This window comes from Manacus candei, unplaced genomic scaffold (assembly GCF_025592945.1).
Source record: "Manacus candei isolate 608988 ecotype Guabito, Panama unplaced genomic scaffold, ASM2559294v1 h1tg000169l, whole genome shotgun sequence".
NCBI classification, from domain to species: Eukaryota; Metazoa; Chordata; class Aves; order Passeriformes; family Pipridae; genus Manacus; species Manacus candei.
The window spans coordinates 335,336-352,407 of NW_026138217.1; the positions used below are offsets into that span (position 1 = coordinate 335,336).

At 57.5% G+C, this 17,072-nt stretch overlaps 1 protein-coding gene across 1 annotated transcript in view; it reads left to right on the forward strand.

Moving 5' to 3' along the window:
• Positions 1 to 1,002: 1,002 nt before the first annotated feature.
• The window catches only part of IGSF21 (immunoglobin superfamily member 21), a 41,692-nt gene continuing 25,622 nt past the window's right edge, over positions 1,003 to 17,072 (forward strand). The window contains exon 1 of the mRNA XM_051773441.1: positions 1,003 to 1,154. Coding sequence (XP_051629401.1) covers positions 1,091 to 1,154 — 64 coding nt within the window. The 5' untranslated portion in view covers positions 1,003 to 1,090. The remainder of the gene's footprint in view (positions 1,155 to 17,072) is intronic.

The following is a 17,072-nucleotide window of genomic DNA, read 5'->3' on the forward strand; positions in this document are numbered from 1 at the left end:
CCCCCAATACATCCCAACATCCCCCAATACACCCCAACATCCCCTCCAATACACCCCAACACCCCCCAATACACCCCAACACCCCCCAATACACCCCAACATCCCCCCCAATACACCCCCTCACCCCCTAATACATCCCAACATCCCCCAATACACCCCAACATCCTCCCAACACACCCCAACATCCCCAATACACCCCCTCACCCCCAATACCCCTCTGAGCCCAGAGCTGCCCTTTGACCCCCGGGGTGCAGGTGGGCCCCCCCTTATTTCAGCAGCTGTGAGGGGGGTCCCCTGTCCCCGCGGGGGAGGGGGGTGACCCCCCCATCCATCCCTCAGCCCGTCCTGCACCCCCTGCCCGGGCCGTGCCCCTCTTTGGCCACCTCACCCCCCATACACCACCTTGACCCCCCCAACACCACCCTGTCCCCCTTCCCTGGGCCGGGCACACCCTGCATCCCCCTCATCCAGCCCCCTACATCCTCCTCATCCATCCCCCCTCATCCCCCACATCCATCCCCCCTCATCCCCCACATCCAGCCCCCTCATCCAGCCCCCTCATCCAGCCCCCTACATCCTCATCCATCCCCCCTCATCCCCCACATCCAGCCCCCTCATCCAGCCCCCTCATCCAGCCCCCTACATCCTCCTCATCCATCCCCCCTCATCCATACCCCTCATCCAGCCCCCTACAGTCTCCTCATCCGTCCCCCACATCCATCCCCCTCATCCCTCCCCCCACATCCATCCCCCCACATCCCCCTCATCCATTCCCTACATCCCCTCACATCCCCCGTCTGCAATCCCCCTCCCCTCAGCCCCCCTCCCCCGCTCCCTGTCCCTCCCCCCGCAGCCCCTCCCGGGGGCGGGCTCAGCGCGGGGGGGTTCGGGGGCGGCCCCGGCCCCGCTCGGCTCCCGCTGCTCTCAATCGGCTTTAGGGCGGCAGCGGCGGCGGCGCCGGCCCGGGGGGGACGCGCGGAGCCGGCCCGAGCCCCCCGAGCCCCCCGCCCGCCGCGATGCCCCCCTGCCCCCCGGGCACGGGGCTGGGGCACAGCTGAGCCCCCCATGGGCTGCCCCCCCCGCGGGCACCATGCGGACCGCGAGCCCCCTGCCCCTCTCGCTGCTGCTCTGGCACCTCCTGGACCTGGCGCTGGGTGAGTGTCACCTCCCCCCGCGGGGATAACGGGGTGCCCACCCGCGTCCGGGAGTGGAACGGGGGGGCCGAGCTGCACCCCCCGCCCCGGGGCTCGGGGGGAGGATGAGGGTGGGGGAAAGAAACCCCCTTGGACCCCGGCACCCCTTGAGAGGAGCCTGGTTCGGGAGGGGGTGATGGGGCGCTAATGGGGCGCGCGCTCTGGAGCCGTTATTGGGGCACCCCCTGACAGGGCGCTGGTGGGGAGCCGTTAATGGGGCCCCACTGTCGGGGTACTGGGTTTAAACCCGTTAATAGGGCACCGATGTGGGACCCGTTAATGGGACACCCCCGAGCCGGGGATTGGGTTTAACCCCACTGATGAGACACCGGGGGGGGTCATTAATGGGGGACCCCCTGAGCGGGTCCAGGTTTTAAACCATGAACAGGGCACTGCTGTGGGAGCGTTAACGGGGGGGCCATTGAGGGGAGCCGTTCATAGGGCACCTGCCTTGGACCCGGTAATGGGGTGCGGGGGGCCGGGGGGACACGATGGAGGGATGCTCATCCCTCACCCCCATCCAGCAGCAAGGGGGGCACCCACGGCCCCCTTCCCTGCACCCACGGCCCCCTTCCCTGCTGCTCCGCCCGGGGGCTCCGGCTGCCGGTCCCAGCCCCGTGCTCCCCATCCGGGGGGGGTCTGTGCTCTGGGGACCCCCAGGAGCTGCAGCTTTTTGGAGGCTCGCAGCACCCAGAGCCAGCCCAGCCCTCGGGCACGCGGGGGGTGCCCCAAACCCGCGGGGGTACCCGGCAGGGAGAAGCAGCCCCCCAAATTCCTGCCGACCGGGGGGGTTTGCGGCTGGCTGAGCTCCCAGATGAACATCTTGACTCCCCACCTCGCTCCACGGAGGTTTTAATAAGACACCCCCACACCCCAACCCCAAAAACGGGGCTCCCGGGAGGGGAAAATGAACAGGGAAGGAAACTTTCCCCTCCTCACCTCCCGGAGGCTGAGGGGGAGTCGTGGCATTTAATTCCTTGTGTATTTGAAGGCGATTTCCCCGCTGTTTCCCCCTCTGCCCCCCCAAATCCCCCGCCGTGGGGTCTCAGGTGGCTGCTCCTCACCGAGCCCAGCGAGCCCCGGCTGCTCCCGGGGAGCCGAGAGGCTTCGCCGAGCGCCGGGAGATGGAGGGACGAGCGGAGCCTGCTCCAGAGCTCCTGCTTTTTTCCCTTTCTAATGTACTTTTTCCTCTCCGGAAAGCGCCGTCAGCTGCTGCAGGGCGCGGGGAGGGGGAGCGGCGGCTCTGCGGGGCCGAGCGGGCACAGCTCCACACAAAGGAGCTGATTCTTCCCCGGCATCGCGAGCGGCTCCAAAATCATCCCTCGGGGCTCCCGGGGCTGAGGTTACCCAGAGCCCGGCTCGGATTTGGCTGGCCCGGGGTCGGGAAGGCGCCGCGCCTTCCCCGCATCCCTTTTTGCCCCCTCCCTCCCCCCCACCGTGGGTTTCTGTGCTGCCAAAGCTGCGGCTGCCGCTCGAATCCCCCTCCCTGCTTTTCTGCGAGCATCCCGCCGGCATCGCCGAACGCACCGGCGGCAACAAAACCCCCTCGGCGTGGGGGGAACTTCTGCCAAATCCAGCCCTGTCCCCCTCCTGTCTCTCCTCTCCACCTCCACCGCGCTTTTAAGGTCACGGATAGATAATTTCCAAGGAACGACGCATCCCCCCGGCTTTTCCTCAGCACAAGCTGCCTGTCACTGGCTCGTGGATCATTTTTCCTCCCTCCCTCCTGTTTTTGTCACTGCAAATTGGGCGACTGCTCTTCTGCTGTCGGTTTGGGAGAGCGGCCGTGGGTCAGTCTGTGTGTGTGATGGGGATTTTTGGGGGAAAAAAGAGATAAAAGTTATTTTGTGGTAGGTCTGGAGGAGTCTGGGGATCCGGGGGGTCTGTGGGTTCCAAAGTGATGTGGGAGGAGGTGTCAGGAAGCGCTTGGGTTTAGACACCCACGAGCCGGGTTTGGGCTCTTAAAACCACACTGGAACTTTGCTGCTTCCCTGGATCCCGAGGATCGGCTCCGTTAAGTGTCTCCCACCTCCTTCCCCAGCGGAAAATGTCGCTGCCCACGGCAGGGCTTGGAATGAGATGATCTTTAAGGTCCCTTCCACCCAAACCGTTCTGGGATTCTGCGATTCTATCCCTCAGCAGAGAGATGCTCTTCCCAAAAAAACCCGGTTTGAGCTCCGTTTTTCCATGGAACACCTAAAAATCCAGGCTTTGGGGGTGGGTTCCCCCATCCCGAGCCCTCCCCACGCTCTGGGCAGCAGGAGCTGCGGAGGCTGCTCCCGAAATTCGGTGTGCAGATGGCTTTGCCGTGGCTGACGGAATCCTTGGCTGGGGTTGCCGGCGCTGTGGTGGTGGGGGAGGACGTGCCCGCAGAGGTCCTTCCCCTCCCCATCCCGGCGCTTTCCTAATCAGGGATCCAACAGGATCCAGACGCGTCACCTGGGAGGGTTCAGGGGGGCAGATACCCAACACACCAATCCCACTGTTCATCCCTACAAGTGCATTTGCACGTCTCCAAAGCCCTTTTTGGGGGGAATTTTGCCCGGTTTTGTTGTCATCTGATTTCTGACCCAGCGCTGGTGGGCAGCTGCCCTCCCCATGCTGCATCCAGGAGGATCACCAGGATCCCAGTGCCGGCGGGAAGGAGAGCACCAGGGATCCACTGGAAGCACTTCCCATCCAGCAGAGCATCTCTGCCTCCGTGGGAAGCCTTTTGGGGTTTCCAGCCGTGGTTTCCATCCATCACCTTGTAATGAAAAGCCCTTTTATTAACCCGAGCGCAGCAGCGGCTGGATCCTTCCCGACGTGTTATCCGTCCCTCTGGGGAGCATCACTCCTTGTAATCCAGCTTTCCTCCTTTATAACAAGCTCAGTCTCTCCCCTTGGCCAAAAGAAAAGCTGCCGAGGACAAGGCTAAGTGGGTTAAGGAGCCGTCAGGATGAACAAACGAGGACGTGCGGAGGAGGAGGCGAGCGGCTGGACCGAGGGAGGACGATGGAGCCGCAGCCCCGGGGTCCCTGCCGGGTTTGGAAAAGCCCCATCTGGATTCCTGGCATGGCTGGAATCAGGGCTGGCTCATTAGGCAGCGCTCAGCTCGTCCCCTGAAATACGGCCCCCATCAACTGCTCCCCCATCAGCTGCTCGTCGGGGGTTGTTTTACGAGCTGTAAAACCTGAGCTGTGTTTGCAAACACGGGAGGGAGGGAGGACCGGCGAGGTTCGAGCTCAGCGAGGTGTTTCTCTGCTCTTTATCCGAGTGAGTGGTTTTAGCTTCTGTTCCCCATCCCCCAGCACCTCCTCCCATGGGGAAAAAAGGGGAAAATTCCAGTGTAGCTCCTTGTCTGGAGCTGTTTCTGGAGGTTCTGGGCTTTGAAGGGACCTGCCCTCAGAGATGTCCCTGAGCTGCTTCTCCAAGCTAAAAAAAAAAAAAAAAAAAAACAGCCTGGAAAAAGCACTTTACACTTATGATTTTTATCAGCAAACTGAATTTCTCTCCCCTCTCCATTCCCAGGAACCCCCTGAGGCTTTTCCTCACAAGGATTTTCCCAGTTTACAGTAACCCCTGGGATGGCTCCTCTTTGCAACCTGGAAAAGCTCATTTTTCACCTTTTTTTTGAGGCAAATGTGGCTTTTACCAGGGAGACGGAACCGCCTGCTTGTGTCTGTTCTTTAAAGCCAAGAGGGGTTTGGTGGGAGTTGTTTTGTGGGGGATGAGGGCAAAGGAGGAGCAGCCTCTGTGCCACGTGGGACCTTTAATTCACCTTTAATTCACCTGCACAACACTGATCCAGAAATCCATCCCAAACTCCCACCATCCTTCCCCATTGATGCTGTTCCCCATCAAATCTCGCTTTCAGCTTAAGGTCACCTTTCTTTTTGAGCCTTTCCCACCATTTCCATGGAAGGTGTGTTTCCATGAGGCCCCTGTGCTGCTCTCCGGGTAAATCCGGGCCAGGCAGCCCCTTCCAGAGCTGCTCCTTGCTGTGCTAATTGCCCTGCCCCAATTAGCCCAATTTTCCTCTTCCCACCAGCTGCGTTTTGGAGCCGTTCAGAGCTGCCAGTTTGAATCCAGAGCTCTGTGAAAAGCTTTAACACCAGCGAGGATCTTCCCCCTCCTTGTGCCTTTCCAGGCTAATAAGCATCTTTGGGATATGGAGATATTCCGGATTTCGTTCCTCCCTGGAAAACCTCGTGTGTTAAACTGTGGCTGGGCCTTCAGTGTTTCCAAAGCTCCCCCAGGTTTGGGGATATTTACCCCCCAAGTTCCCTTGGGATTATCAGCATCCCCCCAAACCAGGGCCAGGGATGCTGTAGGGTTTGGATTGGGGATGTTGGTCCCTGTGGTGTGGGATGAGGGGTCGTGGTTCAGATCCTGGATGTGCTCCTGGGAGCCCTGCTCTGTGTGCCCTGTGCTGGATCATGGAATGGTTTGGGTTGGAAGGGACCTCAAAGCCCATCCCATTCCACCTCCTGCCATGGGCAGGGACACCTCCCACTGTCCCAGATTGCTCTGAGCCCCGTCCAACCTGGCCTTGGACACTTGCAGGGATGGGGCAGCCACAGCTTCTCTGAGCACCCTGTGCCAGGGTCTGCCCACCCTCCAGGGAAGGATTTCTCCCCAGTAACCAACCTAAATTTCCCCTCTGTCAGTTTTAAGCCATTCCCCCTTGTCCTGGCACTCCAGGCCCTTGTAAAAAGTCTCTCTCCACCTTTCTTGTCACCTCCCTTCAGGTCCTAAGAGGCCACAATCCGGTCTCCCTGGACCCTTCTCTTCTCCAGGCTGAACAATCCCAGCTCTCCCAGCCTTTCCCCATCTCAGAGCTGCTCCATCCCTCTGATCCTCTTGGTGCCTCCTCTGGACTCTCTCCAGCAGCTCCACGTCCTCCCTGTGCTGTTCCCAGGGCTGGAGCAGCTCTGCAGGGGGGTCTGGAGGGGGCAGAGGGGCAGAATCCCCCCCTGCCCTCTGCCCATGCTGGGGATCAGCCCTGGGCACAGAAGGGGCTCCTGGGCTGCCCGAGCACAGGGACAGGGAATGTCCCTGTCCAGCCCCTCCCTCTCCAGCACCCCCAGGTCCTTCTCTCGGGGCTGCTCCTGGTGTTCATCCCCTGGATGGATCCCGGGGATCCCTGACCCAGGAACGGCACCTTGAGCTTGGTCTTGTTAAACCTCCTGAGGTTCCCAGGGGCTGTTCCTCGAGCCTCTCCAGGTCCAGGTTTCCCTGGTGCCTCCGAGCACTTCCAGGCAGGGTCTGCCCTGGCACTGCACCCAGGCTCGGGCACCAGGGCAGGGAATGCTGCTGCCTCCAGGACAGACATTAACCAGGTTCCCACCAGCCCCCCCTTCCCGTGGGGATGTTCCAGGGCTTCACGTGCCCCACAGGGCTGGTTTTTTCTGGTTGTCATTGCAGAAATGGTCTTTTCTCTCAGAAAATCCTCAGCTGGGAATGTCTGACCGGCTCTCCCCGTGTGCTTTGGGATCTGCCAATGGAAAGCTCTCTATGCTCTCGGGATAAGAGCATGTTTTATTGAATCCAGACATGCTAATGGCTTGGGAATTAGGCTGAGATGGAGCCAAGGATCTTGCAAAGGCTCCGCAGCACTTGCAGAGGTGAGGATGGAGCTGAAACCTCCCTCTGGATGGCCAGGACCCGCCTGGGACCAGGAACAGGGGGATGAAACATCACCCCCTTGAGACCCACCGGGGACAGGATTTCCTCCAGGCTTTGGGTTCTTCCCCATCTTTTAAGAGCAAACCTTGATTTCAGTGGTGCCAAGTCACCAGCAAAGAGGGAAAGCCCGGGAAGGAACCCCCAAATCCTCGGGTTTGGGAGGCAGGAGGTGCCGTGTTGCCTCGCAAACTTCCCGGCTGGTAAATCCAGAGCCGGGAGGATGCAGCTGATGTGGCTGGTTTTGTTCCCGTGCCAAGCTGCTCTCTTTGCCCTTTTGTTTGCTTTCTGCGAGGCACTCGCAGTTCTGATGGGCCTGTTTTTAACTAATGACTGGCGCTCACATTATCTCTCCCGGCATTATCTCCTTCCCACTTTTCCCCTCTTTTTCCTAAAATAAACCGTCAATCACGGGCTTGTTTTCAACGCTTGGGGACTGGATTCACCGTGAATGCCAAGGGCGGGCGGATTCCAAAGCGCGGGGATAATAACCCACCGCTGTGCTTCCCTCGGAGCAGTCATTAGTGCTTCGAAGGACGGTCTGGGGGTCTGCAAAGCGTTTGGAGCAGGGAAGGTGCTTGTGCTGCTCGTTTGCCCTCTCAGCTGGCTGAGAAACAAGATTCACCTCCCAGGAGGTTTGGGAAACCTCCGGAAAACCCACATGTCCCAGTGGAGGGAGATGGAACTGCGTCTGTGGGGTGGAAATGTGGCACCACCGACCCCCCTGCCCCGGCCTCCAGGCCACACGTGTGGTCTCTCCTGGTTCTCCATCCACAAAAACCTCCTTGGCTGGAAGCTGGGACGTCTTGGAGGTGCTGCAGGAGCAGGGAAGGCAGAGATTTTGTTTAGCTCTAAATGATTTTCCTTTTATATAATTCCTTCAACAATACACTTGGGAAGGGAAGGGGATTAAAGGCCCCGCTCCACCTCCCTGTGCCTGGAGATAAACCCTGGGGCCATATCCTATCAAGCAGGACAGGAAAATGGGAGCTGGAGAAGCCTCTCTTGGGATGCATCTCATGTATTTAGACCCCTTTGTTTCTTTTCCAAGGGGTCTGTGAGGGCAAGGATGGGCTGGAGCCACGTGGAGGGGGTTTGGTTCTCCCCAAGGGGGTGATTTGGGGTGATGGGGGTGTTTGGATCAGCTTCTGGGTGGACTCCCATCCATGGAAATACTTTTTTGGGACGGGTTTCACGGATAACCCTGGATTTCCTGGTAGGAATGTTGCCTTCCATGGTGCTGTGTTGGGGTGGGCATCCGGCTGGTCCCCAGGGTGGGGTTTGTTCTTGGTGCTGGGAAGGTGAAAAGAGGGAGCAAGGACAGTTTGAGCTGGTGACTGTCACTGTCACGGGTGCCAAGAGGTGGCTTTGGGAGCCACTGGATCCTCACGGGGGGGGCTGAGCTGGACCAGGACAGCAGGAGGGGGAGGAAAAGGCTCCAGCTCAACAGATCCCACCAAACCCATCAGGATCCCCCAATCCTGAGGTGGGGGGAGGGGGGGTGAGCTGAGATCCCTGTGCCTGGGGGGTGTCTGGGAGAGATGAGCACCTTCTTCATCCCAGCTTGGCTGGTGGCTGCATCTGCCACCAAAAACCCATCATGTTTGCTTGGAAATGCTCTGGAAGTGGATTTTGATGGCCGAGGGATTTAGATTTCCAGCCCAGCTTTGCACCTCTGGAGAGCGTGTTCCAAAGCCTGGCCCGAAGGCGTGCTTAGGAAGATTTCCAGCTTGAATTCCCCTAATCCTTCCATCCAGCACCTTGCTTCTGATTTTTTAAGCCCAGAAAACCCCGTTCACTGCAGTGAGAAGAGGGGAACCACAGGCACAGGCTTTGCCATCCCATCCCATCCCATTCCCTGTTTGCAGCATCCCAAGAGCCCGTGGTCGAACTTGGCTGATTTTCTTGCTCTTCTCCTGAAAATAAAACCCAGCAAGTTGGGTTGCAGAAGGATGTGGTGACTCAGAGCAGGGTGGGAGGATTTGGGCAACTTCACCTTGCCCAGCATCCCAAAATATGTCCAAGGAGCTGCTGGGGAGCAGGATTGTCCATGCGGGATTTGCCACGTGGGATAACGGATGACCTGCTGATGGATAAGCACCGTGCAACGGGGAGATGCTGCTCCAGGAAGGATTCAAAAGGTGTGGCACCACCAGAAACAAGACTGGTCTGGCTTCCAGCCGGACCATCGTGCCTGGAAAGACCCTCCAGCGCTTCATCTCCGCTCGCTCGGAGCTTCTTCCCCTCGGAAGTTGCTGATGAGACGTTTTCCATGAGCGCCGGCTCCGGTGGCTCGTTTGGGGCTGTGTTTGTGTCCTGTCGCATTATTCTTTGTTCCCCGAGGAAGCCCATTGTGAGCAGTCGAGGGAGGCTCGTGGAATGGTCGGGATTCCTCCCGGCGGAGGGAATTCAGGAATTCACGCCTGTAATTACGGCTCGAGGAAGCGCGGGTGGACCCGCTTCCCGAATTAAACCCTTCTGTTCCTGGAAACGCGGCTTCTTTTATTTTTGTAGAGCAAGAAAATATATCTGGGCGGCTCCGCGGTGGGAAACGATTGGGAGAGGGCCGGATTTGGGCCCTGGGACGTTCGGGACGCTCCGGTTTGTTTGCACGGCCCACCCTCCTCTGTTTCCTGAGCTGCTCCGAGCATCCCGCCGGGAGACAACAACCCGAGCCTTTCAAATGGAAAGGGCTTATTTAAACAATGTTATCTCTCTGGCGGAGGGAGAGAGCGCGTATTGAAGGGTTATATTTAGTGCCGGGTGTAGGACAAAGCAGATGCTGAGAGATTCTTTAACGCTGGGAATGTTAATCACTGCAGCCACATCGCCTCGGAGATGTGTGAGTGTATATATTATATATCTATATATATCTCTGTAGATCTGTCTGTATTTATATAGACTCAACGTGCACGTGCTCGGACAGCCGCGTGCTCGCCAAGGATGAGGATGGGAGCTGACCGGCCCTCCCTCATTTGCTTTTTGACCTTTTTCCCCCCTGGAAAGCCCATCCTGACGGGACAAAGCCCCGCGGTTCTCCAGGGTGAGACACAGAGGGAGGGATGTGCCGCGCTGAGCCCCCCCCGCCGCCCGTCAGCCCCCCGAAACGGGGTGGGGGTGGGAAGGGAGAGCACTGCCGGCCTCGCAAATGAGCTGTTTAACAACCTCGGCAGTGCTCTCCCCCCCGGCGAGCGGCGAGGAAAACCTACCGCATTTGCCAGTCTCTCTTCCCCGCCCTCGTGGGAGCACTGAATTAAAGGAAATATTTTATGATCCTATGCTTCGTTATGTTTTATTAAAAGCAGAGCATCGGCCTCCCCTGCCACACTCGGCAGATCAGAGGCTCTGCTGGTTTCTTTCCCCTCCCTTCCGAGCTCTGCTCTTATTCCCGCAGCATCCGACTCCTCGGCTCGGCTGGAGGGTCAGTCCAGGGTCTCCTGGTGCAGGAGGAAAACAGGCAGTGGGGTGAAAAATGTGGGTATTTGGTTTATCTAAGGCTGTTCTGTATCCAGACCGGCCTGGGGATGGGAAGTCATGCAGCAGGAATAGCTGATGGAGGCAGGAATAGGGATGGACGTGGGAAAGGGAAGTCCTGGAAGGTGATGCCCCATGGAGATGTTGGAGTCGTGGAGGGAGCCTTGGAAAGGTGCTCAGAAAAGTCTCCCCACTGTTTTCCAGCTTTGCTCCATCTCTGGGCAATCCAGCCCGGGGTGGGAGAACCTCTGGGATGTCGTTTTGAGGGAAAAGACCCCCCCAACCCCCAACATCCCAATTTATCCCATTGGCAGGGAAAGCAACGGGCAGGGCTGGGCCTGGGCTCCTCCAGCCTTGGAGAGCAGCAAAAAGCCACCCAGGGATAACTGGGCAGGGCTGGGAGCAGCTGGGAAAGGTGTTAATTAGCAGCTATTCCTCAACGTGGGGATTAAGGGAACAGCCACGTGCATCCTCCCCACGGGAGCGGAGCGGGATCGGGAAATCAGGGCTACGGATCGGGGCTGGGAAAGGGAGATATGTTCCAATCTTATTAGTGGAGCAGCACTGCTGGGAGAGCAGAGGGATTATCAATCACAGAGTGTGAACTGGGGGGAAGAGGGGAGATTCCAATTAGCAATCCTGCTTTGTCCAGGGAGGAGGGAAGGTGGAGGCTGAGTCAGGAGCAGCTCCTGAGGGATGGGGTGCAGAGGCTGGGCCAGGAGATGGGAGAGTTTGGGATGCAGGAGATGGGAGAGTTTGGGATGCAGGAGATGGGAGAGTTTGGGATGCAGGAGATGGGAGAGTTTGGGATGCAGCCATTCCCCCCCCTCGGCCAGACCAGTGCCTAGGAGAGGCTGGGCCAGTGCTGGAGCCCAGAGCTGGGACTCCCAGTGGGATGTGTCTGTTGGAATGGAGGCTGTGCAGGTGTCTGTCCCATCAACCCACCTGTCTGTCTGTCCCTCCATCCCTTCTTTCATTCCTCCATCCTTTCCTCCACTCGGGCCTCAGTTTCTCCTCCATCCCTTTCTCCCTCCTCCCATCCCTCCCTTCCTCCCCCCCCTCCCCCATCTTTCTGTTGCTCTCTCCTTCATCCCTCCCTCTATCCCTTCCTCCATCCCTCCTTTCATTCACCTTTCCATCTCTTCCTTCACCCCTCCCTTCCTTTACCCCTCCATCCCTCCCTTCATCCTTCCATCCTTCCCATCCCTCCACCCCTTCCCTTCATTCCTCCCTCCTTCCCCCCACCCATCCTTGTGTTGCTCCATCACTCTCCCCGTCCCTCCTTCTGTCCCTTCCTCCATCCCTCCCTTCATTCACCTTTCTATCTCTTTCTTCATCCCTTCCTTCCTTCCTCCCTCCATCCCTCCATTCATCCTTCCTTCCTTCAACCCTCCATCCCATCCTTCCTCCTCCCATCCCATCCTTCATCCCTCCATCCCTCCCTCCACCCATCCTTCTGTTGCTCCCTCCCTTCCTTCATCCCTCCCTCCCTTCCTCCCCCTTTCCTTCCTCCGTCCCTCCCTCCCTCCCCTACCCCCACATAAACCCAGTAGGAGACTCCAACTGCCCCTGGAATGCCCCTCCTGGGAGCACAGAGGATTCTGCAGGGATGGAGGAAAGGAGCAGGGGGGCTTTGCCTGCTGTGATGGGACTGCTCTGACTTTCCCAGGCTCCCCTGAGGCCATTTTTGGGGTAAAAAGCTGCACATCCCACTCGAAACTGCAAAACCAAAGTGGATTTTGTAGCCCTTGGGAGTTCTGTCCAGCACCAGGTTTTATTTCTCCCCTTCCTCTGCCCGAGGTTGTGCCTTTGGAGAAGCAGTTCAGAAGGAAAATGGGAAAAAATCCCCCAAATATTACTGATAATGATTCCTCCGCAGTTCCCGGGGTGGGAATCGATGGGGTGGGCAGGGATCCCTCTCAGCTGGAAGGGGGGATCGATGGCTGCCTCGTTTGTCACCAATCAAAAATATGGGCTAATTGGATTTCCTGCAAATAGAGAGAGAAATCAGCAAATCCATCAGCTGGGGCACGGGCACAGCTTCTCCGGGGCCACCCGGGCACGGCCAAGCCTTGGGGTGTCCCACAGGACTCCCCCCCCCGGGAAACCCAACGGTGGCATCTAAACCCAAATCCTCCCAAATTCCCTGAAATTCGTTGTTTTTCCCCCTGCTGCCCCTTCCAGGCCCGTGTGTCTCCCAAGGAATGTGGAAGAGGAGGAGGTCTGGGGAGGACTGGGGGGGTTCAGCTGGGAACATTCATCCCTGGGGTCGGTTTTGGAGGAGCAGCTCCTCCAACAACCCCTGGCTGTAGATGGGCTTTTCTGCTTGCAAATGGGGTAACAGGCACAGAGCTCCAAAGGACATGGAACCATGGAATGGTTGGGGCTGGAAGGAACCTCAAAGCCCATCCCATCCCACCCCCTGCCATGGGCAGGGACACCTTCCAGGGACACCAGCCCAGGCTGCTCCAAGCCCCGTCCAGCCTGGCCTTGGACACTTCCCCGGGCTGGGGAGCAGTTCCCTGCTGCCTTCAGCTCTGCTAATTCCTCCTGGCTGGGATCAGGCTCCAGCCCAGATTAACTCCATGAGCTCTGGCTTCAAATAATTGGCTGCTGGTGTCATAATCCTCATCTTGATGGAGGGAAAACAGCGGCAGAACCATCAGCTGCTTCCACCAGGTCCCTCCTAAATTCACCCAAGAAGTGGTTTAAGCTCTGCCAGGGGTTTGGAATCTTTTTTCCCCGAGTTTCCACACCCATATCCAATCCATCAGCGTTGCTTTAGGGCTCTAACAAGCCATGCCGGGGACAATAATTTGCTTTTTTACTCCCAAATGGCACATCCGGGCTGGTTTTTGCTCAGCTTTGCTTTTGGCTCTGCCTGGAGACAAGATCTCTAATCCCAGGTGAGGTTTTCCATAATCCCCCGTGCTCAGGGGCAGCATCCAGATGTTGCATCTCCCTGATGTCAACACAGGGCGGATCCGTGCCAGGAGGATCCATCTCCTCCGTGTCAGGGTGGGAAGCTGAGCCTGCTGATGGAAAGGGGGGTCTGGGAATTTGCTGGTGTGGGGAAGAAACCCATTTCCAATCCTTTTCAGCCCGGGATTATGATCCAGCCTCTCTTTCTCCTGCCACACTAAATCTGGATTAACCCCCCATGTGCCTGGAGGGGCTCAGCAGATCCCCCCTGGTCCCCATCCCTCCCGGGATGCTGCTGGATTAAAACAGGGAAAAAGCAGAGGAGGGGGAATTGTAGCTTTCCCCCAGCCTGGAGAGGCTGCTGAGCTTGTAGGACACCTGGATATCCCAGTTCAGAGCACTATCCCATGTTGTGTCCAGGAGTGGAGGAGGCACCAGGCTCTGCCAGATGGATTTTGGGGAATGCTGCCCCGCTCCGGAGGCCAGAATTGGATTGGGCGGCTGGGGATCACTCCTGCTCTGCAAGAGTGGGATTGTAAGAAAATTCCTGCTGTGGTGAGCTTGGGATCTGTTGGAGAAAGACGAGAATCCATGGAAATAGCTATGGAAATATCCATGGCTTGGAGAGTGACCCATGGTAGGAGAGCGGGTAAAGCAACAATGGGATAAAAGAAGAGGAAATTGGGATTTTTGGAACAGTTCTCAAGGTTAATTGGGATCTGCAAGGAGGTAGATAAAGGAGAAGGGAATTCTCACTGGGGAATTCTCAGCAGCGGTGGCACATGGGAGGGATTCAACGCTCCGCAGTTGAGGCTGGGGAGTGGCAGCATTTTTGGGTGGAAAACTGTAAGGAAAATCCAACTGATGTGGAGGAAACCCCCAGGAGAGTGAGAAATCCTACAGGAACCGGGTCTGCTTAGCTGGAAAGTTTGGGATGAGAGGAGAGGGATGTGCTGGCAGAGCTGGTGCACGGGGGGAGTGGGGTTGGCACCTCCCACCTTTTGTGCCTCACTTGGCCAAACCCCCTTGGCTTTAGGTCATGGAATGGGAACAAAATTGGGGCACAACTGGTTGGGAGGGCTCTGCCCTAAACGGCTGCTGGGGGAGGTTCCCATTGGCAGCCTGTGCCGCAGGCAATCAGCCCTCATTTGCATATATGCAGAGATGCAAATGAAGAGCACGGTCTCCATTTAGAAACCCCGCTGACCCCGACTCATCCCGGGCTCTACTTTGGCTCCAGCAGCTGCTCTGCCAGCTGGGAAGAGGTGCCAGCAAAGCCATTGCTTCAAAACAGTGATGCCACAGGGTTTTTGAGGGAATTTGACTCTGCTGGACTCTCTTTCCCACCTCTCTGGGGAGGAGACGTCGTTGAGGGCTCTGAAAACACCGAGAACGATCGAACTCCAACAAAAATGTTGGCAAATTCCTTAAATAACCTGGAAATGGGGTTAAACAAACAAGACAAACGAGCAAGGCAGTGATGACAAACATCCTCCCCTTCCCCAACCCCAGGCTCGGTGACCCATCACTGGTGGCAGCCACCAATTCTGGCAGCTGTGAAGCCCCGTCAGGTGCGTCGGCGGCGCGTTGAACATTATGTTTTAATGGCAACATCAGTAGGGTGAAGATGGGGGAATAAAATATTACCTCCCCCCCCGCCAGCATCGTTAGAAGATGGAGTTGCACATCCTAATGCTGAGTTGGGGGGGGGAGAAATTATAAATAAAACTTTACTGCGCTCCAGTAAATGCTGCTAAACATTCTCCTCGCCCGCAGGACGGCGGGAGATAAATGTTCCAGTTCTAATTTATGGCTGTGGCTTCCCAGCCTGTGCAGGGGGGGTCTGGTGGCAGCTAATAAAATTCAATATATCACCAAGACTTATCAATGCAGCGAGCACAGCCCCGCTGATAATCGGGGTGGGGTGGGAGATCCATCTTCCTCCCGCTCCTGGCTCTTCCAGGGGCCTCATTTAAGGAGCTGGAGGCTGGGTGGGTGGTTCCCAAATGACTCTTGGTCCTGGTTGGGTCTCTGGTCCTTCTTCATGTGTTTTCCCTGAGATAAATCCCATTCTAGGGGTCAGTCTGCAGCACTGAGGGGTTGAAATATTACCCAACTGCTCTTTTCCCAGGTTGATGTAATGAGTTTTGGGACTGGGTGGGTGGTTCGCACCTGGCTTCTGTCCCTGGTTGGCTCTCTGGTCCTTCTTCCTGTGTTTGCACTGAGATAAATCCCATTTTAGGGGTCAGTCTGCAGCACTGAGGGGTTGAAATATTACCCAGATGGAAGCTACTTCCCATTCATCCCAACAAGGCACCTCCGAAATCCTGCTGCTCCCAGTTCTGCCGTGGCTGTTGCTTCCCTCCAGACCTCCTTTCTCTTGCATCCACCCCCAAACCATCCCTTCCCCCGTGTCTCTCATTTTGCAGTCACCGGGTTTGGGTTCCCAGCAGCTCTCAGGGGGGCAGGATGTGACCCTGGGCTTCCCCACGTCAGGATTTACACCCCCAATGTGGTGTCGCTGAGTTACTCTCAAGGAAATCCAAAAATAGGGAAAACTCCCTGATTTTTGGGTTGAGGGACCTGTTGAGCCTCCAAATGACAACTCCAAGGTCACCCCAGGTGTTTGCCACAGGACATTGGCTTCCTCCAGCCCAACGCTCGGGCTGTTTCACCTCAGAGCATCCATCTTTTTACGGGAACGAGCAGTTTCCCGGGATCTGGGGCCGGAGCTGTAGTACAAGCACTGACTCGACGCTGGGAGCGAGAGAGGCCGAGGCAGGAACGGGCTCCTCATCCCGTGCTCTGGTGAGCTGGAACAGCCTCCGCACAGGGAGAGCGATCAAGACACTCCAGAGGGTTTGTTTCGGTCCCTGCCCGAGCCACGGGGCTGCTGCGGGTGGATCCTTCCCACGTGGAACTGTTTGTCGGGAGACACGCTCTGAAGGCGGCGGTGAGCTCGGGAAAAGTGGTGTTTGCACAGGATTTATGGGCCAGCGCTCAGTGATGGAGAGAGCTGGTGCTCGGGGAGTTGGGAGCAGGAAACCGGAGAGGGGAAGGTAGAAATGTGGGAAGGAACAGATGGAGCAGAGGCAGGAGATGGGTGTTGGAGAGAGGGGAGGACACTGCAGCATCCTGAGGCTCCCACTGGTCTCTGTGGGGAGCAGGGAGAGCACCCAGGGAATGGCTGGAGCTGTGTCAGGGCAGGCTCAGGTTGGATCTCAGGGAAAGGTTCTTCCCCCAGAGGCTGGTTGGGCACTGCCCAGGCTCCCCAGGGCAGTGGGCACAGCCCCAAGGCTGCCAGAGCTCCAGGAGGGTTTGGATGATCCTCTGGGGCACAGGGGGTGACTCTGGGGATGGTCCCATGCAGGGCTGAGGGTTGGACTGGATGATCCTTGTGGGTCCCTTCCAGCTCAGCACATTCTGGGATTCTGTGACCCAAATCCTGATATTTACACACCCAAAGTGGCCCAAATTGTCCCTTTCTGTGTCTGAGGGCATTTATCATGCCAAGGCTGTGCTGATGTGGATGAAAACCCCACTGAGCCACAGCATTTGAACGTGTTTCAGCCCAGCATGACCCATTTTGAGCTCTCTCTTTGTTTCTCTGCTGCCTTCGGTGTCGCTGCCCCGTTCCCTGGCTGAGCTCTCGGTGCTGGGAAGAGCCAACCTCGGCCCTGAGGGACATAAAAATGACTGTGGTGCTCATAATGAGGAGAAAACTCCTCTGAAAATTGATTTTTCCTTAAGATCTATGGACACAACCCTTTGGGAAGCCCTTCTGTGGTTGCTCAGCGTTGAAGATGCTCTCCATGCACA